General features: G+C 41.5%; 1 protein-coding gene across 5 annotated transcripts in view; it reads right to left on the bottom strand.

The window, feature by feature from the left end:
- Nucleotides 1-9,667, bottom strand: part of LOC148026243 (Photosystem II reaction center PsbP family protein) — a 49,605-nt gene extending 39,938 nt beyond the window's left edge. For 2 of the 5 annotated variants that reach the window (XM_087693548.1, XM_087693546.1), the window contains exons 1-3: nt 9,455-9,666; nt 9,224-9,324; nt 8,942-9,007 (exon numbers count right to left, since the gene is read on the bottom strand). In XM_087693548.1, the coding sequence (XP_087549674.1) occupies nt 8,942-9,007; nt 9,224-9,324; nt 9,455-9,588 (301 nt within the window). In that variant the 5' untranslated portion in view covers nt 9,589-9,666. Of the gene's footprint in view, nt 1-8,941; nt 9,008-9,223; nt 9,356-9,454 lie in introns of all 5 variants that reach the window. The other 3 variants (XM_087693547.1, XM_087693550.1, XM_087693549.1) reach the window with 3 other exon arrangements.
- Between the last annotated feature and the right edge of the window lie 13,835 nt (nt 9,668-23,502).

A 23,502-nucleotide genomic window follows, 5' to 3' on the forward strand; every position in this document is an offset into this window, starting at 1 on the left:
ATGGATTCCATTTCCCGTGCATACATCTGAGTTCTCATCTGTATCGTGTTATTTTCTTTTCTCTTTTTGTCTTGTGTTTCAGCAGTTTATTTCAGCACATGTTTATGCTTCCACCGCTGCTCCACTTCTGACATGGTATCAGTTTTCAGGATTTGTGTTTCTGCTGTGTTTTCTTGCTGATTTCAGGACTGTTTTGTACCCCTGCTGATCAGACGACTGCTGTCGCAGCCAGGCGACCTGTTTTGGGGCTGTTTTCAGCCTGCGTTTTTTGCAGTTTTGCCATCGCCTGCTGCCTCCGCACCCTCTGCTGCCTACGCACCCTTTGCTGCCTGCGTTTTTCATCTGCAACTGCTGGCAACAGTTTTCTACCTGTTTTTCTGCAGTTTACAGTCTGTGTTTTGCTGATTCAGCGTCTCTCGTGGCTGGGTGACTGTTACTTCAGGCCGTTTTCGCTGTTTTTGGCAGTTTTTGACTGATTTTTTAACTTTCTGCAGCAGATTTTGTCTTCTATTGATCAGATTTTGGGTTAAATTGCATGTGAACTCTCATTTTCTGCAGTCTGTGCTTGTGTTTTGGCTGTGTTTCCTCTCTAAATTCCATCTCTTCTCTACTTCTCTTCTTATCCTCTCCATATGGCTCCTCCGTGCACTTCCACTGATGATAAGTTACATGAACCTGATTATCTCACATGGAGTGCTGTCATGAAAGCTTGGTTTGTGCAGAAGCGGCTATGGTACATCGTCTGTGGAGCTATTGCTCGACCTCTCCGTCCTTTTTCTCTTCCTGAAGACTTTGATGAGGACAACCATGAGGAAGCGGTGCTCACATGGGACTCGGACGATGCTCGTGCTTACTCGGCGTTGCTTCGGTGTATTTCTAAAGCGGTCTTACCGGCGGTTACCTCCTGTAGGACATCTCCTGAAGTATGGCAGAAGTTGCAGCAAATGTACGAGGCACCTTCCACCATGCGGGCCGTCACCCTTTATAGCCAGCTCCAGCAGATGAAGTTTGAGCCGAAAGATACTATTCAGTCTTTTCTTCTTCGTGTTACGCAGGTACAGGACCAGCTTCGGCACATGCAATCTACTCTTCCCGAGGTACATCTTGTCGGGACGGTCCTCTACAAGCTCCCCCCGGAGTTTGATGGAGTGGCCAATGCTTTGCGGGCGCAGACATCATCGACTCCTGTCAGTTTTACACATATGACCTCGATGCTTCTTGAGCATGAGGCATCCTTGAGATTACAGGGACGGCTTCCGGCACATTATGGAGGTGAGGCTTATGTAGCTTCAGAGAGGGGTAACGGGAAGAAAAAGTCGAAGGCCCAGTGTTACCACTGTGGCAAGAAGGGACATTTGCGGAAGGACTGCAAGAAGTTCGCGGCTTCCAGGAAGAAGGAGCAGAAGACGAAGCGGGATGCTGACTCTACCGATGAGTCCTCTCCTTCATCAGACTCCGACTCCGATCCTCCGACCAAGGTGAAGTCCAAGGCGCAGAAGGGATCCTCTTCTTCGGATCGCGGGAAGGGCTTGGTGGCCCCTTCCTCGGCTGCTTTCTAGTGGTGGTGATGAGGTCATCCCTCACGACTCTCTTGTGCCAGAGAGGGAGTGTGAGCGGGTGTTCAGATGGGGCAGCCGCGCCTCATCTATATTTTTATACAGGTGCACAGGTTCCAGAGAGGAACGTCCCTGACGCATCGACTTCAGTCTGGCGGAATTAAATCCTGGAGCTGGGATTGACATCCAGGTTCATGATGAGCTGGTTATTTGACAGAGAGCAGGAGGCTTTCGTCTGGAGCTCACATGAGGGGACACTTTGGCGGTCTGGCCAAAGGCAGAGAATCCATGGTCACCTATGTTCAGGGGCATTTTTGACAGGATGGTCTTGTATGCTACTGCGAGACATTAGTGATGGACACAGAGACATGCTATGATCTTCTCTATTTTCTGGTGTTTGGTATGATCGACATCGACATCAGGTTCTCTCCGAGGCACCTTGGTGGTGGCTTGATCACCCACTGCTTGGGTATCCATGGTTCTACTTGGTGGTTCTATGTTGTATAGTTTCTGATCCCTTTTCATTGTACTATTGTATTGTATCAGATCACTCATGATCTGAGAGAGGGTGTTAGCAGAGTATTTGTCAGCTCATGTGTGAGTCTGAGCTTGATCTGGGCTGGGCATTTTTTATTCGGTATTTTAGGTTTTTTCTGGTGTGGCATTTTATGCCAGTGGAGCATTTTTATGCACCAGTCGGCCAGCTTTAATGCTGTCCGACCAGCATTATTGCTCCCCACTTTTTCAGCCTATTTATACTCACTGCTCCTCCTCAGTCAGTATCATCATCTTCACCATCTGCAGACTCTGTGGAGAGAGGAGCCAGTGCTAGTGCCCACGCAGCCAGTGACTCACTGTTGTATGCGACTGTCTCGTGTTCAGATATATGGATTCCATTTCCCGTGCATACATCTGAGTTCTCATCTGTATCGTGTTCTTTTCTTTTCTCTTTTTGTCTTGTGTTTCAGCAATTTATTTCAGCACATGTTTATGCTTCCACCGCTGCTCCACTTCTGACACTTCCAACCAATGGCAATGAGTGTAGACGTCAAAGATAAGTGCTGCCCTATTTTATGATAGTCTGACTGCTATAATAGTCCAAAACTGAAGCTTAGCACTCAAATTGAATGCCAAGAGTGAAAGGATCAATGCCAAGCATCAAAACCAAGTGTATAAGTGCTTGTATAGCTGCCCAATGAAGAAGATATAACGTAGAAGATGGAAAAACGTGAGTTGCTACTAAAAAAGGGCCTATTCCACACAACATGATGCTGCACCAACAGAGTGAGGGCTATGGGGGGGCTGCTTCATCTTGCTCGAGAAGGCTCAAAGAGTGCCCAAGAAGAATACAACCGACAGGAAGCTCGAACGGAGTGGCTATGGCTGCCAACAAAGAGATGAATACTATAGATATTTGAATGGAAGCTAAGAGTGTCCCAGACTAAGCTCGGTCTCACGAAGAGGAAGGCTCTGATACCAGTTGAAGGAAGGTGAGCCCTAAAGTGGAAGCACAAGTGGGAGCAAGAGCAAGAGAGAGACACACACAATATGGAAACTCTAACAGTCACAACGTGTGATCGGCCCTCCCTTTATTCAAATGTCATTGAAAGAATAAAGAATAAAGTGACAGTGATGGGCGCTCGCCGCCTGCAATATGCATGCACGAGTATTGTCAATGTAGTAATACACGGGAGGCTAGGCAAAGACGCCTTTATCCCCAACAATTTTGGGGATGACTATCATTCAAAGACCAAGGGCACACAACCAAAATCCCCCCAAACAAATCTCCACCCCAATTATTGCGCATAACCCTTCTCAGAGGAGGCAAAGTCGTGGTCAAAATCTCGTCCTTCGATATACAAACAATCATATAAACCCTTGGAAACCCCAAGGTCATGAAACTTCTAGTAATTCGAGTCTCCCTTGTCCGATTGGAAACTCCTCAGTATAAGAGATGTTACAAACTTGGTCACCTTCCATACAGGTGAAATGGTTCCCTAGAATCCGTCCTACATGTGAAACATGACACAAGCCATATCCACCCATAAAGGAACTAAACATGAGACTTATCTCCCAACCATAGAGCCAAGTCGGCTCTCCCCCGAGCCTGGGAGCTAGCAGTACTCCAAGTCACGACCGCATCCTAAGGATTGACATCCCATACCACCAACCCACACCATTCCAATGTATGGATGTGCGAGGAGTCCAAGAGTGGTGACCACACAATGAATGTGCACAATAGGGCTCGGAGTCTTATAATAGGACTTAACTGCCTAATCTTAAGTGCCCTTAGTGCATTTATACTAAGTCACTTCATGACCTCTGTTCTTTCCTAGGATCAAGAACTAATTCGAGTTCAAGTGGAACATAACGAGCAGTGTCCTCAAGCCATGGGACTTCTCAATTGAAACAATCAATTCACCATGTCACAATTGTTCTTTTAAATAACTAATGGTAAACACAAGGTGAAGTCAAATTTCCAAAAGAAATCAACATCATTTGGCTTAAAAGCATCACGCAATATCAAAAATATATGGAAGTATAGCAAGCCTCATTTCTAAAACTCAACTATAGTCACATGAACTGCAACTTTGCCAAACAAACTTTTCTTCACAAGTCTTTCCATCGTGTCCTTATGTTTTTAAAAGAAGGCTCTAGTGGTCAAGTCTGGCCTATCATGCACTATTTGACTAGGCAATAAAGCATCTTTACTCTCCACCCACCTTAAATTATAGGTAAAAGGAAGAGATCAAGTTTGCCCCTACTACAAACTATAGCCATGGCATCTTAATATAGTTGATACATGTACCAAGGGCCTCCTATAAATGAGAATGAAAGAATACTACACTTACCAACAGATCTCCTAGAAACAATATCTTGTCTATCTTTAGAAACAATCATAGGATACACTAGTTATATTCTTGGTAATTTGGAAAGGCCCATGATACCTCGAAGATAGTTTATAGCACTTACTCATAGTCATTAAATTAAGGTTAACCTTAAGCAAAGCTGGAAAATGGCTATAGAGAGAGAATGTTGTAGAGAGAGAAAGTGAAACCGGCCTGCTCACTGGAAAGGGCGGTAGTGTACAACCAAAATATAAAAATGCTTTTACCCAATTCACATTCGCCCACTTTACCTGAACTTAAAGACACAAAATCAAAAAGAAATACAGGAAGCTAGAATGCTCCTGTTGTAACATAGACACCCTGTTGGCCCCTAAGTCAAGCGCCCCTTGCGATATTTCTTTATTTTAAAATGAGAGAAAGTACAATGGGCTGTCTTTCACCTATTCTGGGTGAAATTTGACAACATAACAGTACAATTACTGACCCAAATCAAGTTGACCAGGAGGGGAAACTCTGCCCAAGTCTGAAACTTCTGGTTGGAGTGCAGATTTAACCATTTCAGACTGCTGTAATTACGGGTTCAGACCTGTTCTGAGACCTATTTTCAACTCCTACTGTTCCTTGTACTGTTCAGCCCACAGTAACTACTGGTTCAGACCTGTTCTGAAACCTGTTTTCAGCTCATATTGATCCCTATACTGTCCTGCATCATCAGTGCCAAGTGCCCCTTAATTTTGACATCAATTGGGCTCTGAAATAGGCCCTTGATTCTGCAGCATAACCATACTATCAGGGAGGGAGAGAGAGAGAGAGTAGGAAGCAAGTTCAGCCTTTTGTGCATCATAGACAAGGTAGGCCAGCTCTCAAGAGCTCTCCATCAGCAATTGTCCTTCTCAAATGAGCCCTTCTAAGCCCAAAAACTGCATGCCAGCCCTCTTTAAAGAGATAAGTGCACCAATTTGTGCCAAGTGGCAGCAGTAGAAGATATTTCCTGTTCCAACCTTCCGGTCTAAAATTCTCCATGCTCAGTGCAGAATTTGACCCCGGCACAGACCAAAGGATTGATCCTCGTGCAAAAACGAAGATAATGACGCGAACAAATTCTGAGGTCCAAAAATAGTAACTCCCTAAATTTTAGGAGTTGCTTCCATTGCATCCCAACTAGTCTTCTGACCATCTTTGCAAACTATGGCTACATCCAAATTTGTAACGTAGCTCAATTGAAAGTGAATTTCCACTGATGATCCCACATGGACTAATCTCTTCAAGATTTGTCCATCTTCACTTTGAGCTAGTCTCTTCCACGCTAGTTCTTCGACACACTTGTCCATATACACTTTCACAAGTCTCTTCCAGACTTGTCTTGGACCTTAACTGCCCAGTCTTGACTCACTAGACATTCCTATCCGTTTCACATACTGGCCATGCAACTCAGGCGTTTAGATTTCAAGAGGGATCCTTCCAAAAAGAAAAACCAAATAAAATATGTAATAAAGAAATCAACAAAAAGATAGTAGTTGTCACAGTCTTGTGACAGAAAGTTTAGAGATTTGTGACAAGAATTTGGTTAAATTGAGCTGCTAACTCAATTTTCCAATCCAAAATGGATTCACCAACAACAAAAGATGCGTTATTGAAGGTTTTTAAAAGAAGGCTCTAGTGGTCAAGTCTGGCCTATCATGCACTGTTTGACTAGGCAATAAAGCATCTTTACTCTCCACCCACCTTAAATTACAGGTAAAAGGAAGAGATCAAGTTTGCCCCTACTACAAACTATAGCCACGGTATCTTAATATAGTTGATACATGTACCAAGGGCCTCCTATAAATGAGAATGAAAGAATACTACACTTACCAACAGATCTCCTAGAAACAATATCGTCTATCTTTAGAAACAATCATAGGATACACTAGTTATATTCTTGGTAATTTGGAAAGACCCACGATACCTCGAAGATAGTTTATAGCACTTACTCATAGTCATTAAATTAAGGTTAACCTTAAGCAAAGCTGGAAAATGGCTATAGAGAGAGAATGTTGTAGAGAGAGAAAGTTTAGAGATTTGTGACAAGAATTTGGTTAAATTGAGCTGCTAACTCGGTTTTCCAATCCAAAATGCATTCACCAACAACAAAAGGTGTGTTATTGAAGGTTGAATCTTCAAGAGAAAATACATCTACCATGATCACCACCTTCCCTTGGTCAAAAATATGTAGTTGCCTTCACCAAAATAGTCTCCAATGGCTGAGAAATGACCCAAAGATAAGCAACAACAACCTAACCTCTCTTCCCAACAGCTCCAAAATGCAAAAATGAGATTTCCCTTCCTCTTTAGCCCCAATTTAGCTTTTCCAAACTTGCATGAGCAAATTTTGTCAAGTGGCAACCTTCTAAACTAAATTTCCAATATTATCAAGCCCATTAAATTAATTTTTAGAATATAAATTATTTTTGTGCCCAAAAGTAATCTAACCAACCAGCAATTTAATTGGCTAAGCGACAAGCCAATTTATCACCCAAGTGATCCTAAGCATTCATTAGCCTAAAATTGGCATTAATTAATTAATTAATGTCAATTTCCTAACATCACAACTGATACTAGTGGTTAATTAAAAAGTCTAGGCCAAGTTCTGACACCCAATACCACTTAGTATCTATCAAGCATAAATTATTACAACTTTTGCCTTTGGCATCAATTAATGTCTTGGGGCCTTGGATCCCACACACTGAAATAATTTACGTGCACCTCACATGTGCATATCACATATGCACATTTCATTAGATTTTAATCAAATGCTAAGCAAAGCAATAAAAGTTCACTTCCCCGTAACAAAGGGATTGATCAACCATCAGAAAAGTGTGAGGGCCAACTTGCAACAACAGAAATCAACACCAAGGTTCCAATCTGATAGCATGTTAAAAGTGGGTGCAACAATGGAAGCGCAAAAAACTATTACAATAGACTGTACAGCACAAGAGAGAAAAAAGAGGCTGCATAGAAAGAGAAGATTGCAAAAAAAGAACTCAAAGAATGCTCAGGAAATGGAATCTATATACCAAGACATGAGACAGTTGAAAGTGAGTCATCAAAGCTCAGTGGACACTAACACCAACTCCCTCTCTCCAACAATACCTATTGTGAAAATATGCAAAGTGAGAAATAATTGTGGAGCAGAGAGCCCAGCCTTTATATAGGCTACAACCATGGAAAAGTCAACCAGCCCAAAAATATTAAAATTAACAAGCTGGTCAGACAGCAATAAACGCCCACGAATCAAGCGCAAAAAATGCAGCCCTAATCACAACTAAGAGAAATGTGCCCAGCCCTATTGATCCACACACAAACTCATATATGAGCTAACTAATTTGCTAACATGGTGATCCAATACCTTACAAGGGAACACGCTTGCAAGAACTGATCGACCCAATGTGATATACGCAAATCTAACCACTCAAAGAAGATTTGGGATAGGATGCAACCACATCTACGAATCAGGTTGGTACTAGTGTCTCGTAATGCAAATACGACATCCACACATGGAAATATAGTTCAAACAAATGGACATGCAACTCAACCTAGATTTTTGCAATCGACTGTTTATGACAAGCTCACCCTGCAAGATGAAAGCTTAGCTTTCACCCACCATTTGACAAAGCTTATTCAAGAGAGAACTACATTGAATGGTTCAAGGTGCATAAAGCATCCACTTTCCTCAAAGGGAATGCGTGATAATGCTGGAAAAATCTTTTGGTCCAACGTAAAGCACCAAAGTTTGGGTATCCTTCAAGCAAGAGTTTTGCAATATATAGCTCCCTAGCATCTTTAAGGTGGAAGTGAAGACTGCATGGATCCAATGAGAGCATTGAATCACCAATTGCAAACGCTTGAAGAAGTACGACAAAATGTTTAGGGAGGCTTTGTAGTCCACTAGTCCCTACATGGAGGTTATTATGCAATAACAAAAACAGCAGAAGTATTGTTGCAGGCTTCCAAGATTACGAAGACCAAAGTGCATAGCATCTTTCGCTTGATAGAGAATGCTCTTGTGCCTGATGAATTGCTGCATGGTACAATTGTTGCTTATAAGACCAACAAATCAAAGCCTGAAAAGAAAACTTTTGAGCCTAATAACGGTGGAAAGAATTCAAAGTCAGCAGCAAATAAATAGTGCCAATGTCATAGCAGCAATTATCAAGTATGTTGAAATCACGAGTTCATACAAACTTTCTTTCTAATCCTTTGGTCTACTTAATCACAAATTCTCTACAACTTCCATTTAATCCTTTGATTGTACCTAACCACAAATTCTCTACAGACTTACTTTTTAATCCTTCTTAAGCATAACTGGTGGTTACTTAATGCTGAATCTCCAGAAAGTAATAACAATAAGAAATGTTAATTTAATGACAACCACAGCTGTATTAAAAAAACTTTTTTTTCAAAATAATCGCGTAAGCATAAAATCTAGTTCAATTGATGTGACAGAACTGAAATTAGAATGATAAGTGTGCCCATGATAGGTGGACATTATCAGACCTGGTGGGACCAGAAGAGAATACTTGTCCAGCTCGTTGCTGTATGGCTTGTACTCCATAGCTGATCCTAAAAAAGAATAATTCACATATACATTTGACTGTGGTAGACACTACAGCTCATAAAAAATGCACAGAATGCATGGTTCCTCGTGCACACGAATACTTGTGAAAGTGCCATGCTTCTACATAATCCCAAATTGCATGTGCAATGCTTCTGTATCAATCGATGAAAAATTCAACAAATAAAAGTTCTCGCAAAAGACGAAGGAATAAGAAAGAGAACCTAGGTTTTCTGATCCTTTGGCAGGTGCTGGAATGACTGCAAAAGTGAGCAAAGAGACAAGGTCACCGACGATATGCCTCCTCGTTATTGGGGCTTCAAGCCTTCCATTTCAAGGCCATCAAAAGCAAATGTCTGTCAATTTAGAAGGAAGTGGAGCAACACGCAATCAGTGCGAAAGGGAAGGACGATGAGCAGACAAAAACAGAGAAAAGCCGCGATAGGGAGGTAAACCTGGTAGAGGAAGAGGAAGTGGTTGGCCGTGTATGGGAAGCTGCGCTGCAAGATACGGACGGGTGGCGATGGGAAGCGTCCCTTTGAAAGTAAGGGAACCATTGCAGGCTCGAGAAGGAGCTGGTTGTCGCCATAGCCTCACCTTTCAAATTCTTTCTTATCTGCGAAGTTCGATAGCCACCACCACCTCATCGCTGCGGAAAACATTGTTTATATCCTTTGTTTTATATCTTTTTTTCGTAGAAATAATGTGCATCATATGGGTGACGCAAGGATAAAACCCACACCCCTAAACCCTCCCCCTTTCTCCTCTATGCCCTTCTCTCTCTCTCTATGTATATATACACTAGCGTTTTGTGCGCCCGCGCTTCGGGCGCACAAAACGCTAGGCCGCCTTCGCTTAACAATCTAGTTTTTATCTTTCTCTCTCTTCTTTTTCATCTCTCTCTCTCCCCCAAATTTTCTATGTCTAATTTTCTCTCTCTCTCTCTCTCTTTCTTTGCCTTTTATTTTAGTTTATTTTTTCTTCTTTCCTAGTTCTCTTTCTTTCTTTTTTTTCTCTCCCCGTTTTTCTTCTCTCTCTCTCTCTCTCGTTTTATTCTTCCCTCTCTCTTCTTACTTTCCTTCTCTCTCCCTCTCCTCTTTTTTTCTTTTTTTTCTTCTTTTCTCTCTCTTCATTCTTTTTTTAATTTTTTTCTTCTCTCTCTCTCTCTCTCCTCTATTTTTTATTCTCTCTCTCTCTTTAAATTTTATATTTTCTCTCTCTATAATTCTCTCTACATATTCTCTCTCTCTTCTTCTTCTTCTTTCACTTTCTTTCTCCCCCCCTCAATCTCTCCTAAAGCATGTAAATTTTATATTTTTACTATATATAATTCTATCTTTATATGTATATTCTCTCTCTTCTCCTCTCTCTCTCTCTCTCTCTCCGCCCCCTTTTCTTCTTCTACTCTTTCTCCTAATTTTCCTTTTTTTCTTCTCTTCCTCTCTCCCTTTTAAATTTTATCTTTTTTTCTTTCATTCTCTCTCTTTTAAATTTTATCTTCTCTCTCTCTCTCTCTCTCTCTCTCTCTCTCTCTCAAAACATATTTAAATTTTAAAAAGAATTTTCTCTTTTCTCTTTTTTTCCATCTCTCTTCCTCTTTTCCTCTTTCTTCTTCTTATTTTTCTTCTTTCTCACTCTCTCTCCCCTCTCCTCTAGATTTCTTCTCTTCTCTTTTTTTCTTTTTTTCTCTCTTTAAAAATTTTTCTTTTCTCTTTCTTTTAAAAATTATATTTTCTCTCTCTATAATTCTCTCTATGTTCAAATTCTCCCTCTTCTTCTTCTTCTTATTTTCTCTCATTTTCTTCTCTCTGTCTCTATCTTCCCTCCCTCCTCTCTTTTCTTTTTTTCTTTTTCTCTCTCTCTCTTAAATTTTATATTTTCTCTCTCTATAATTCTCTTTCTCTATGTTCTCCCTCTCCTCTTCTTTCTTTTTTGCTCTTTGCACATATGTGTGTGTGTGTGTGTGTGTGTGTGTGTGTGTCTGTCTCCTTATTTTAATTTTAAAAAAATCACTTTTTCTCTTTCTTTTAAATTTTATATTTCCTTTCTCTATAATTCTCTCTCTCATTTTCTTCTCTCTGTCTCTCTCCCCCCCTCTCTCCTCGCTTTTCCTTTTTTCTTTTCTTCTTTCTCTTCTTCTTCTTCTTATTTTCTCTCTCTCATTTTCTTCTCTCTGTCTCTCTCCCCCTCTCTCCTCTCTTTTTCTTTTTTCTTTTCCTCTCTCTCTCTCTCTCTTAAATGTTATATTTTCTCTCTCTATAATTCTCTTTCTCTCTGCTCCCCCTCTCCCTCCCTCCCTCCCTCCCTCTCCTCTTCTTTTTTTGCTCTCTCTCTCTCTCTCTCTCTCTCTCTCTCTCTCTCTCTCTCTCTCTCTCCTTATTTTAATTAAAGGGTTTTAATTTTAAAAGAAGGGGGGGGGGAAAGGGGAGGCTTTCTTGAAAAAAGGCAAGGGAAAGAGAAAATGAGATATTGCACGTAAGAAAGAGAGGAGGGGAGGGGGGTTTGATTGAAAAATGGAGGTTTGGAAAAGGGGGTAGGTTCGAGAAGCCCTCTGGAGGTTCAGGGCTTCCGAACATATAGCTAAAATAATATAGTAGTTCTTCTTATTTTCTCTCTCATTTTCTTCTCTTTGTCTCTCTCCTCCTTTCTCCTCTCTTTTCCTTTTTTCTTTTCCTCTCTCTCTCTCTCTCTCTCTCTCTCTCTCTCTCTTAAATTTTATAATTATCTTTCTCTGCGTTCCCTCTCTCCCTCCCTCCCTACCTCTCCTCTTCTTCTCTCTCTCTCTCTCTCTCTCTCTCTCTCTCTCTCTCTCTCTCTCTTTCTCTCTCTCTCTCCTTATTTTAATTCAAGGGTTTTAATTTTAAAAAGGGATGTGAGGGGGGGAAAAGGCTTTAATAAAAAAAGGCACAGGGAAGAGAAAATGAGATATTGCACGTGAGAAAGAGAGGAGGGAAGGGGATTTTGATTGAAAAATGAAGGTTTGGAAAAGGGGGTAGATTCGGGAAGCCCTTTGGAAGTTTGGGGCTTTTCGAACCTATAGCTAAAATAATATATTAGTAAGATATATATATATCGATACTACTTTATTATTTGAACTTCAAGTTTGGGAGGCACTAAAACATTAGAGAGCTTCCGAACCTACAACTCTCAAATCAAAGCAAATTTGAATTGGTGATAAGAAAGGTGAAAATATGAGACTGAAGGGTGGTGAAAATGAGGCAATTGTGAGCAATGATTGTAATCATGAGCCTCCTTAGCAGACTCCTCCTCCTCCTCCCTCCCTCCCTCCCTCCCTCCCTCCCTCTCTGTGTGGCTAGGCCAGTTAGCCAGGCCAAGAGGGGCCGCGTCCAGGCGCCGCCCCCTAGGAGAACTATCAGTTGGAGCAGCACAGCTGAATCTTGAGGAGAGGAGCTGTTGCAAGAGATGAGGGAGGCTATGGAGGAGAGGGTGTTGAGGGAGTTGGTGCGGTTGGCGTTGATGTCAAGGACGACGGAGGAGAGGGAAGCAAGCTTGCACACGCACTTCGGGTAGGCCCCCACCACCTTACCGAGTGACACGCAGCAATCCACCCCAATCACGCCATTATTGCCCTTTTGCACATACGCCACACATAGGGGCTTAGGCTCACCATGTACTTGCTACAAGGGTCATGCGCTTGTGCAGCCAATCATGCGCTTGCCACCACAATTATCACCGCACAAGCTGCAAATGCAATAGTCCCCATATGATTCACGCCATCTTGTGGATCTTAAGAAGCCCCTTTTCTTAAACAACATGTCAGACCCACAAGGAGAGAGAGTCTCTTTCCTCTCAAGAAGGCCCTCTTCCTCAATGCTCTGTGTCAGAGGTAACTAGCTCAAAGCCAACTCACACCAATCTAGGATTTGATATGTGCCCAATAAGCATTTGATTAATGGATCATCTACCATTTCTAGTTCAGTAGAGGATAAAGGAGCTCTCTCACTCTAAGGAGACTCAGGGTAAGCATCCACTATTACACGATTGGCACCTCTACCTAGAATCACTCGACCAGCAGGTATATTAACTTGATAGTCTGTTCACAAAATCCATGGCCTACCTAGCAAAACTCAATAGCTAGGACGTCCTGCAAACCTTATCACCCTAAAGTCCAGATAGCATTCAATGCTTGCAACGGTAATGTGGACTTGAGTGATGCAACCTTCTGGTTGCCTTAGACTATCATCGGCCATCCTAAGAAGTGTGAAACCATCTTTTTGGATTTCTAGACCTAGCCTCTTCATCAAGTTTGAACTCATGATATTGATGGAGGATCCAGTGTCCACGATAGCATGCTCTACTAATATTCCATCCACATATGCTGAAACTTTGGGACAATACTTTTCAGCATGATCGAACCAATCTTCTCCCACTCGTGCCATGCCCAAACGTTCTACAATATACCCAATATGTAGGATTTTCTTGAATTCCTTGCGTACTCCTGGAGACACTTTAATCAATTGCAGAAGATTCACGTCTGGTTTAACTTCTCAAAGAGAACTTGCTAGATCAAAGTCATGGTAGCTAGCCAAAGTTCTCTTCTCTCGCCAAACCATTCTCTCCTTTGGTCTTTGGATCGGCTTTGATACCTCTTTTTTAAGATTTACCTTCTTTCTTGGCAACTCTTTATCCTTCTCTTACTATCAACAGGCCTTAGAGGTCCACCTTCCATATCAGGATTCAAGACTTGCTTCCCCCTCGCATCTTGCTTAGGATTTTCCTTGACATGTTTTAGAATTCATTTTTCACCCTCTTTAGTCTTTTGACCTCCTGTTATGGCTTGTAGATTAGAAGTTTTAGTGTCATTGACACGTACAACCTCAATAAGACTGACTCCACTGCCATGAGGCAACTCCTCTACAATAGCCTTTCCTCGTTGCAGTATTTATCTTGGTCCCTTATCTTGATGAAGATTATTCCCTTGTGCATGATGATTAACTAGACCTGGTTGTTTACTTCCTTGTTAGAGAGAATTGATTTTACTCCAACATGTAGTAGCTAAGTGGCTAGACTTTCCACAAATATCGCATTTGACATTCAGACAATTCCTAGGGAAATGTTGGTCACCACACCACTTACAGCTGAATCTTGAGGAGGCACCCTGTTCAGGGCGTTGAAACATGCAAGCTTGCAGCCATCCTGTTCCTCTCCCTGCCCTGATCGAGAATCTCCCTCTCTCTCTCAAAACGAGTTTGAATCAGAGAGGCATCGAGCAAAAATGGGAGGCTCATTGATGCTTCCCTCTGTTTGATAAATTTTTCATTAGTTTCAAGGCTTTTATTAAGCGTAAGGTTTAAAATATTAAAATAAATGGTTCATCTTTTTGTGTTCACATTGTTTTGCAAGTAGATTTTTGAATTTTGAAGGCCCAAACGAACTCTGATTTGAAATCCGACTGGACAAGCAGCTTCATGGTGTCAAATTCCATCAACCTAGCCTCTCCCATGCACTTTACGGTTTCCCAATCCGATAGCTACTTTATAACGTCAAGCCTTGTGGGGATTAAATGGAGAATCAAACGACCTCCGATTAACGAACCGAGACTTGTGTTGGATTCCTGATGTCGAAATGCATCTAGGAAAACTCTAGCTTAACCATCCGCCATGGTTTTATTTTTTACGAAAATTGGCTCTTTAATGCCTCTCGGGCACTTTTCGACTCCAAAACGAGCTTCAACGCTAGAACGTGTCCAAATCAGGTCCTAAAATCCAGCTCTCATTGGCGACCATGGGATAGGGCAACTCAACCTGTCGAATCCCACAAACGAATCTGCAAATAAACACAACCACAAAGAGCATCAAGCTGATACAAAATAGATACACAACAAAACACATCACAGCTCTCACCCTACCCCTTGACAAAACCAAGGCATGTAATCCACAAGGAGTAGGACTAGCACAAACTGATAAGAGACTAGAGCTAGTCACTAACATGTTGCTCCAACACGGCCAAGCTAAAAAGAACTATCAAAGAGGTCATACTAAGTGGTGGCCTGAACTACCTACCTAACTAAGGACAACTCAACTAGAAGCTCCTACGAGGTGAGGACTCCTATAGCTTGATCAAGAAATATTTGCTTTTAGCGCATTGTCCTTTTAGGCCTTTATTTTCCATACTCGGGCTGCATGTAAAAAGGAGGGAGCTGAGCGTAGTGACCCAAGGAGAACAAGGCATCGGCCTTAGGTCCTATCTCAGTACCCAAGAACCTACCAAGCCCTCGCGAGGTGACACTTAATCCTTTTCCAACACTCACTTTTATTTTTGCTCCAACCTTCTCTTATTCTTAGTCCTTTGCTTTTCAGCTAGTTGCCACCCCTAGGAAGGCAAGGCATCGGCACCGGGTCTTGTCTCGTCCCCAGGAACCTACCAGGCCTTTGCAAAGCAAATGAACAATTGCTCAAAGATTTTTCTTTCTTTTCTATTGGATTGTTTTAGGGGTTAGAATTCCTTTTTACACACCTTCGTATATTCATATATTTTGTTTCAGATATTTAGGGTTTTTCCTTTTGGGTATTTTTAGTAGTCTTCTCTAACTGCCTCACACTAATAGGACCTCCTAGATCAGGCGCCTAGCAGGTCAGTAAAATAGGGTCACTAGAACTCGATCGAAAACAGATCTTTCAGTGCCTGACAATGCCTTTGCAGGAGGTAATGACTACTCAGACCTCCCATAGACATACAGACCTAAACTTGGGACTTCATGCCTTGATCGCCAGTCCCCAATCAAATAAGAAGAAATTACCCTCACATATGTATCGTTATTTGCTTAAGGCAAAAAAACTCGGAAAGGGGATGAAACCACTTGGAATGGCCACAAGAAGCTCCTCGGCAGCAGCAAAGGCTCCCTCTAACGACTTCATCAACGTGTATGGTGAAATCAATAAAACAACAAACCATTAAACATACCTGCACCAAACAAATATATGGCCCTCTTGGCCTAAAGAAATAGCACATTTCACTGCAAACTGACTGGCCCTCTTGGCCTAAAATGGATAGGTCATTCTAATCCATGGAATACATGGTCTTCTTGGCATATACACCACATCCTATCAAACTAGCCAAGATTCCAAAGATAACATAAAGGACTAGCCTCATGCTACTCATGCGAGTCAGCTAAAAGCTTGATCTATGCCCTTTGTAGATCCACTAGCCCAAGCCATTCTACTGATATCTCAGTAATAATGGTCATCTCTTCTTGGGTACTATGAGATGAATGAATGACCTCATTGGGCTTATATATCTCATCTCCTTGGTTGTCATTCAAATGGATCGGTCGTCCCAACTTTCTGGAAACTCCTCCTATAGGGAGAATCAAGGATTTATGATCTTTCAACCCTTCCCTATTTGGATCATTACATGTATCAATGGTACAACCCAAACTAGGTAGAGCTTCAAGCCTAGACCCATCACATAGATGCATCTCAGGGTGGTCCCTATTGCCAGATGTAGCATTATGGCCTTTTATCACACCTATGTGGAAATCCATCAAATCATGTCCACATGCAATTCCTGGCCTTGCATCTGACACACCAACCATACATTTAGAAAATTTGGGTCTCCAAACCTATCTCATATTCCTTTTCATATGCTTAGACTGCCCCATTTTGCCACATTGGTCTAATGGACTCAAAGCAGACTTATTACTATAGCCAGATGGCCTCACATCCTTATGACTTCCATTGAGCACAAGTGGACCTTGGGCATGCTGCATCTTCTTCATATGAGATGTCTTCCCTTTCCTTTGTCCACTCTGCAACTGCTTAGCCATAGGAACCATGCTTTTACTAAAAAGAATAGCATCTACTTGAAAGCATGATTCATCACTAAATTGAAAAGGCTTCTCGAGAGCCTTACTAGCAGCACAACTAGAACCACTCATAGCACACTTATCCATAATCATAGGCTCGATGGTCCTATCAATGTTGCCATCGCAACTACCTCTCATGGGAGCATTGCAAGCTTTGATGGGACTTACTGGGTTTGGAATCTTTTTATCTCCATGGGGTATATTATCCCTACTATTGCCACTTTTTGGTTGGAGATTTTGGCTACCAAGTTTCTCCTCATAGGTTGCCTTGGTATCACCAAGCAAGTTGTCTCTTGGTAGAAATGGTTGGAAGCTAGAATGCACTTGTACTGAGTGGGAAAAACTCCAAAAGTTTCCCCAACGTCTCTAAATATGTCCCTCATAATCAATGGCATGCATCTTTGCTTCCCTTAATGACTTAGGATTCTAGATTCCCACTTGGATTTGCATGTTAATCTCTAAGCCACTCAAAAAGAGCTCACATAGCACATCACCTAGCAATGCAGGAGCTCTTCTTGGCCAAAGCCTCGGAATATCATCAAAGGCTCTAGACATTCTTTAACAAAAGGATAGGACTCTTGCCTAATCTGTATCAGCTACCCTAAAACTTGGGTCATAGGCACCTTCTTCTCATATTCATCTAAAAATCGATCACTCAACTCCTCAAAGGATTTAATAGACCCCCTTAGGAGGCTCCAATACCATTTTCTAGCCTCTCCCTTTAGGGTACTTGTGAATATGAGCATCTGATGAATATCATCATACCCACTTGCAAGGGAAGTTAGGCTGTATTCTCATAAATGCACCATCGGATCCTCATTAACCAACCCATGAAACACTGGGAGATCCCTATAAGAAGGAGGGAATTTAGTCCTTTCCTTCGATATTAGCACTGGGCCATTAAAATCCTCGTATCCCTCTTGACCTAGTACTAGTGTATTAGGGTCTTTAATTTCATCCACTTCCACCTTCACTGGTGTTGAAAGGTCATTGCCTCTATGAACTTCCCTTTCCGCCAACTTAGGGAGACCAACACTATAAAATATTGGATCTATCCCATCATCTGCTAGTGGTGTTTTAGTGAGCCTATTCTCATTTGCCCCCACTTTGCTTGAACTTAGGATAGATCCTAAAAAAGTATTCCTTGCTAACAATGGTGTTCCACACACATAGACATTATCCAATGCTTTATGGATCTTAGCAATCACACTATGATACCCAACTGTGTCGGGCACTAGCATTGGATGTTTCTTGAGATCATAGTCAGCATGTCCTCCTATGTGCATATTGACCATTGTTGTCACAATCTTTTCTTCTATGACATTATCATCATGAATGATCATAGATGACTGTGCCATCTTAGCATTACTTTCACTTTCTTGTTTCTCTAATCCCCATGGACTGTTAATCTTAGAGGTAGCTCCATGGATATTTTCCCATAGTGACCCAAACTCAAGCATGGTGTCAGTTTCGGGGCAAAGGCTAAAATAGTCAATCACATGACGCGTCCATGATCCCACTACACCATTCAGGATAGACAAAGTATCTTTTGGGTTCTGGGGATTTCTTGTATTAATCGTCATGATCATGACCAAAGTTTTAACCAGTCTAACTTGACATCCATCGCTTCAAGGTGGCTCTCAATTAAAGCATAAGGCTAACAGGTCCTGTATATGACCAAGATTTGAAAACCGCCACTTCTAGCCAGCTCCCGGAATATGCACCACTGATGGGATCAAAAATGGGCTGGCACTGGCTATGGCACTAGCCAGACCTCATGCATACAATAGACGCCTCCACCACCACCCAGCCTCGTGGGCCAGGAGCGTTTATAATAACTAAATGCACACTAGATACATTTGATATCGCATTTTTAGCTGGATAAGAGCCCAATAGCACCTTCCCCAAAACCCCTCAAAGGGTTATCCCACACATATTGGCAATAAGTACCATGTATCACAGACATAGGAGGTACCCCACTGGCTGATTGCCGTGACCCCACTGCAGCTGTCCTACATCTTGGGGATTGGCCCCTCAATGCGCTACTTTTACATATAAATACATTCACACAAGACTCATCTCTTTGTCAGTGAGATCCAGGAGATACCATGTTTCCTCACTAATAATCTCCCCCAAGAAAGGAACAGCTAACCTACGGCAAGGGGAATCTCATCCTCTCAAGCATGGGTCAACTATAATTCAAACAATTGCTATGCATTTCCAGGAGTTGATAACACATGTATAATCAATGCAATAGTGGATGTCTCGTCGTGTACAAACAATTATGTTTCGAAATCAGCCTATGTGCTAGTATGCAAACAATCTTTCCATGAATTCCAACTAATACGTATATGCTTCGTTGCAAGAATCTAGCACCAAGGCAAACCTTGTGCTACTAGATCCTTGATTTCCAAATAGGCCATTTCCTAAATGCTATGCATAGAAAAAACAATCAGAATTTGTATTATTTCAGCCCTCAAACTGTTGCACAAAATCCTACTCCCCCTCACCATTTAAGTTTTGCTTCATTGCATATGTGTATAGAGGTTGCTTTGTCATGGTCTAGTGTATAAGAAGTAATAAATCACACACTGTGACAAAAAAATAGGAAAAACTGAGGCCAAACCTCATGCTTTGCCCTACCATACATCCATAAGTACTTATTATATTTTTTACATATTTTTCTAAGGCATATTCCTATTTTTTCTCTTATTTTCTCCCATTTTTCTCTATTTTCATCTATTTTTCCAATAAAAAATTGATATATTTTTAAATTTGTGGCTCTTGATTCTTAGAACAACAGAAATGTAGATTTTATTAGCATTTTATCCCATGTGTATTGGTTTATCCCACCCGAAAACGCCAAAAACCCTATTTTTCTCATAAAAACCATGTTTTAAGGGTTTCTAAAAATTATTTCCAGCATTTTGACTTTACGTTTTCAGATTATTTCATCATGCAAGCATAGAACAAATAGTAAACAACATGTCTACCAATTTTCACTCCCATAAGAACAACATTGGCTCAATCAAATATCACAAATAAGCAAATTTCCTTTGTAAAATAGAATTACTGATTTTTTTCCTCTTTGTAGGTTTTAAAATTTGATGCGGGACTGCAAATCAGCCCTCATTCAAGGCCCAGCCCACCTTCGAACTGCCAACTCTAGCCTTCCATCGATCCGGGAGTGATTCGGTACCATGCCGGACAAGCATCCTTCAATTGGTTCTCTTCTTCTTCATGGGTATGAACTGCCTCTTAAGGGGAGAGAGAGGGAGGAGAGAGAAAGACTAAAAAATTAGATTTTTAAATCCTCCATTAAAACGGGCAAGCTTGCAGCCATCCTGTTCCTCTCCTTGCCTTGATCGAGAATCTCCCTCCCTCTCTCCAAACGGGTTTGAATCGGAGAGGCATCGAGCAAAAATGAGGAGGCACATTGATGCTTCTCTCTGTTCAACAAATTTTTCATTAGTTTCAAGGCTTTTATTAAGCCTAAGGTTTAAAACATTAAAATAACCGATTCATCTTTTTGTGTTCACATTGTCTAGCAAGTGGATTTTTGAATTTTGAAGGCCCAAACAAACCTCGATTTGCAATCTCACTAGACATGCAGCTTCATGGCGTCAAACTCCATCAATTTGGCCTCTCCCATGCACTTTACGGCTTCCCGATCTGGTAGCTGCTTTATAATGCGAAACTTGCTGGGATTAAATGGAGGGTCAAACAACCTTCGATTAACGAACCGAGACTTATATTGGATTCCTAATGTCAAAATGCATCTAGGAAAACTCTAGCTCGGCCATCTACCACGGTTTGAATTTTCATGAAAATTGGCTCTTTAACGCCTCTCGGGCACTTTCCGGCTCCAAAACAAGCTTCAATGCTTCTAGAACGGGTCCAAATCGAGTCCTAAAATCCAGCTCTCATAGGGATATTATGCTCCATCTAGTCATGTTGAGGATGCTACTACTGATAGGCCGTTTGCTATGTCCTGTGTTCAATATAATGTCACTAAAGGTGATAAGTTAGATGATGTATGTCAACATTGTTTCAAGAGTTTCCAATCACATGACTTCGCATAGTAAATGGTTCACTGATATGGTTCCTGATAAGCATGGTTACATTTGTATAGGTGATGACACTCATCATAAGATTGAGCATAAGGGTATGGTTCCCTTGGTTATACATGATGGTTAGAAGAAGAATTTCTATAATGTCTTGCATGTGCCTTCTATCACTAAGAATCTTCTATTAGTTGGGTAGATGATTGAGTAGAATCTGGAAGTGTGGTTCAATAAACATGGCTATATTATTGAGGAGTTTAGAAATGGTTATAAGCTAATTGCTAAGGGCAAAAAACATGGTCAAATGTTTACTCTAGATGCTAGTCTCCCCCAGTTGAAATTGGCTATGTTTACACATGGACAAGGTGTAGTTAGAAATCTTGAGATCTGGCATAAGAGGATTGGCCATGTTAATGTTCAAAGGCTGCATAATATAGAAGAAGTAGCTAGTTAGATGCTTGCCAAAGTTTATCTACATTGAACAGAGTAGTAGAAAGGAAGAATATGGTTCTTATGGAAACTGCTTGTGTGATGCTTAATGAGAAGAATATGCCATTGTATTATTGGGCTGAAGCTATTATTACAACTATGTATACCTACCGAATCATAGTCATGTACCATGGATTCATGGCATGACACCATATCAAAAGTTGTATGCACATAAGCGTGACATTAGCCATTTGAAATTCTTTGGTTGCATTGCACATGTACACATTCTAGATAAAAAGAGAAGAAAGTTGGATCCTAAAACACATAAGTCTATGTTCATTGGCTATGCACAGGAGCAAAGAGCATATAAATGCTTTGATATGTCTACATAGGAAACAATAATCAATAGAGATGTTATCTTTGATGAGTTGGCATCGTAGTATGGATCAGCTATTGCTATTTCACATGATATACATTCAAATCATGTACCTACTAATATTTTGCAATATGTCCAATAGGTGATGTATATTCGAGTGTTTTGCCTTCGACTGGTAGGTTAGGCAGTCATGCATTACCACCCACTCACAACACTATGCTAGGGGGAGAAATGAAGTAAAAGGAAAAGTGTTTACTGTAAAGCGAAGTGGGAAACGAGGCATCAAGAGGAAAAGCGCAAGGCGAAAAAAAGGAAAAGGTGCCCTACAAGAGAGTGGGCCTGGAAGAAATCTAAAAGCATGGAAACAACCACCACGAGTCCAAGATGCAACCATGGAAGTTGCAAGAAGCCAAAAGTAAGAAGGCGCACCTTTAAATATAAATGTGTAGCCAAAACCTCTGTAAAAGAGCAACAGGCTCCCTCTTGTGCAATTTGTAACCATGAATGGGTGGGAGGACTAAGCTAGGAAGAGAGGAGGACAATGGGAAAAAGGGCCTAGCCGGCCATGTAAAAAAGGGGATAAGGGGATGACCGCCCAAAAGGGATTTAGGGTTTTGTATATAAAGTTCAAAAAGTGAATGAGAGCTCATTCTTTGGTGTGTGACAAAGTGGACTCTTCTTCTCTTCTTCTATTCTCTTGCTTGGTTGTGAGTGCTTGAGGGAGGGAGTGTGAGTGAGTGAGGGAGTGTGTGTGTCAAAGTGAGGGATCTTGGAGGTGAAGCCCTCCTCCATCTCTTCTCTTCTTCTTCTCTTCTCTTCTCTTGTCTCGTGCGTGGCTATGGAGGATGGAGCTTGTAGGAAGAGGCTTGCAGATGCTTGAGCTTGTATCATGAATCATGGAGCTATTAGAGTGCTTAAGAGAGGAAGCAACTCAATCAGGCATCAAGGTAAGCTCACTACACTCGTAGAGAGGGATAGCGTGTCGACTATTTGAGAGGTAGCCATTAGTGCTCGCTTGAAATACTTGAACAATAAGCGGTCTATGGGTCTTAGTAGTTGATCACCTCTACATTTTGGTTCTGTTGCCGGGACTAATGATTCAAGCTTGAGCACTTGCATGCTTTAAATCGAGCATCAAAGTAAGGGTTTCAGCTTGAGATAGATAGGAGGTTTTGGGTCTTTAATCCGTGCTACAAGTAAGTATTTTTGGTTTTGATGACTAGTTGAGTAGGAGAAATCAATTCAGTACTTTGCTTTTGATTTTTCTCGCATTTAGTGTAGGATAGGAGGGAGAAAGCAAAGGGGGAAGCTTAAGGTTCACTGCTATAAAATAGTCCTAAACAGGGCACTAATAGGGAAAAAATGGAAAAAAAAGAGTACTTATATGTGTAGGACTTGCAAGAGGAGTGATTGGGAAGGCTAAGGTGCTGGCCAGCAAGGGTTCAAGGTCATGGGTGACTAGGGAAAACCTCATTTGCAGTCTTGGCTTTGAGAGAGAGAGAGAGAGAGAGAGAGAGAGAGAGAGAGAGAGAGAGTTATAGAGAGCTTGTAGGTCACAAGTCTACATCGGATCGATCAAAGCTTTCTACAAGATTCAGGTATAGGATGCCCTTGGCCTGCACATCTGCTTGATTCCTGGAAGTTTTTGTAGGTGGTAGCAACATTAAAGTGGAGATTTTTGGCAAAATGTGATCGATGCATGCTTTCGCCGACGAAATCGAACACTTTTCATAGGGTATGATTCCCAAAATCAGACTCAGTCAAGGCCATCCAGTCCGATCGGATATACCCATCCAATTTTGAAAATCA

This window comes from Lygodium microphyllum, chromosome 14, assembly GCF_053477565.2.
Source record: "Lygodium microphyllum isolate KBCC chromosome 14, Lygodium_microphyllum_v1.1.10, whole genome shotgun sequence".
Classification (NCBI taxonomy): domain Eukaryota; kingdom Viridiplantae; phylum Streptophyta; class Polypodiopsida; order Schizaeales; family Lygodiaceae; genus Lygodium; species Lygodium microphyllum.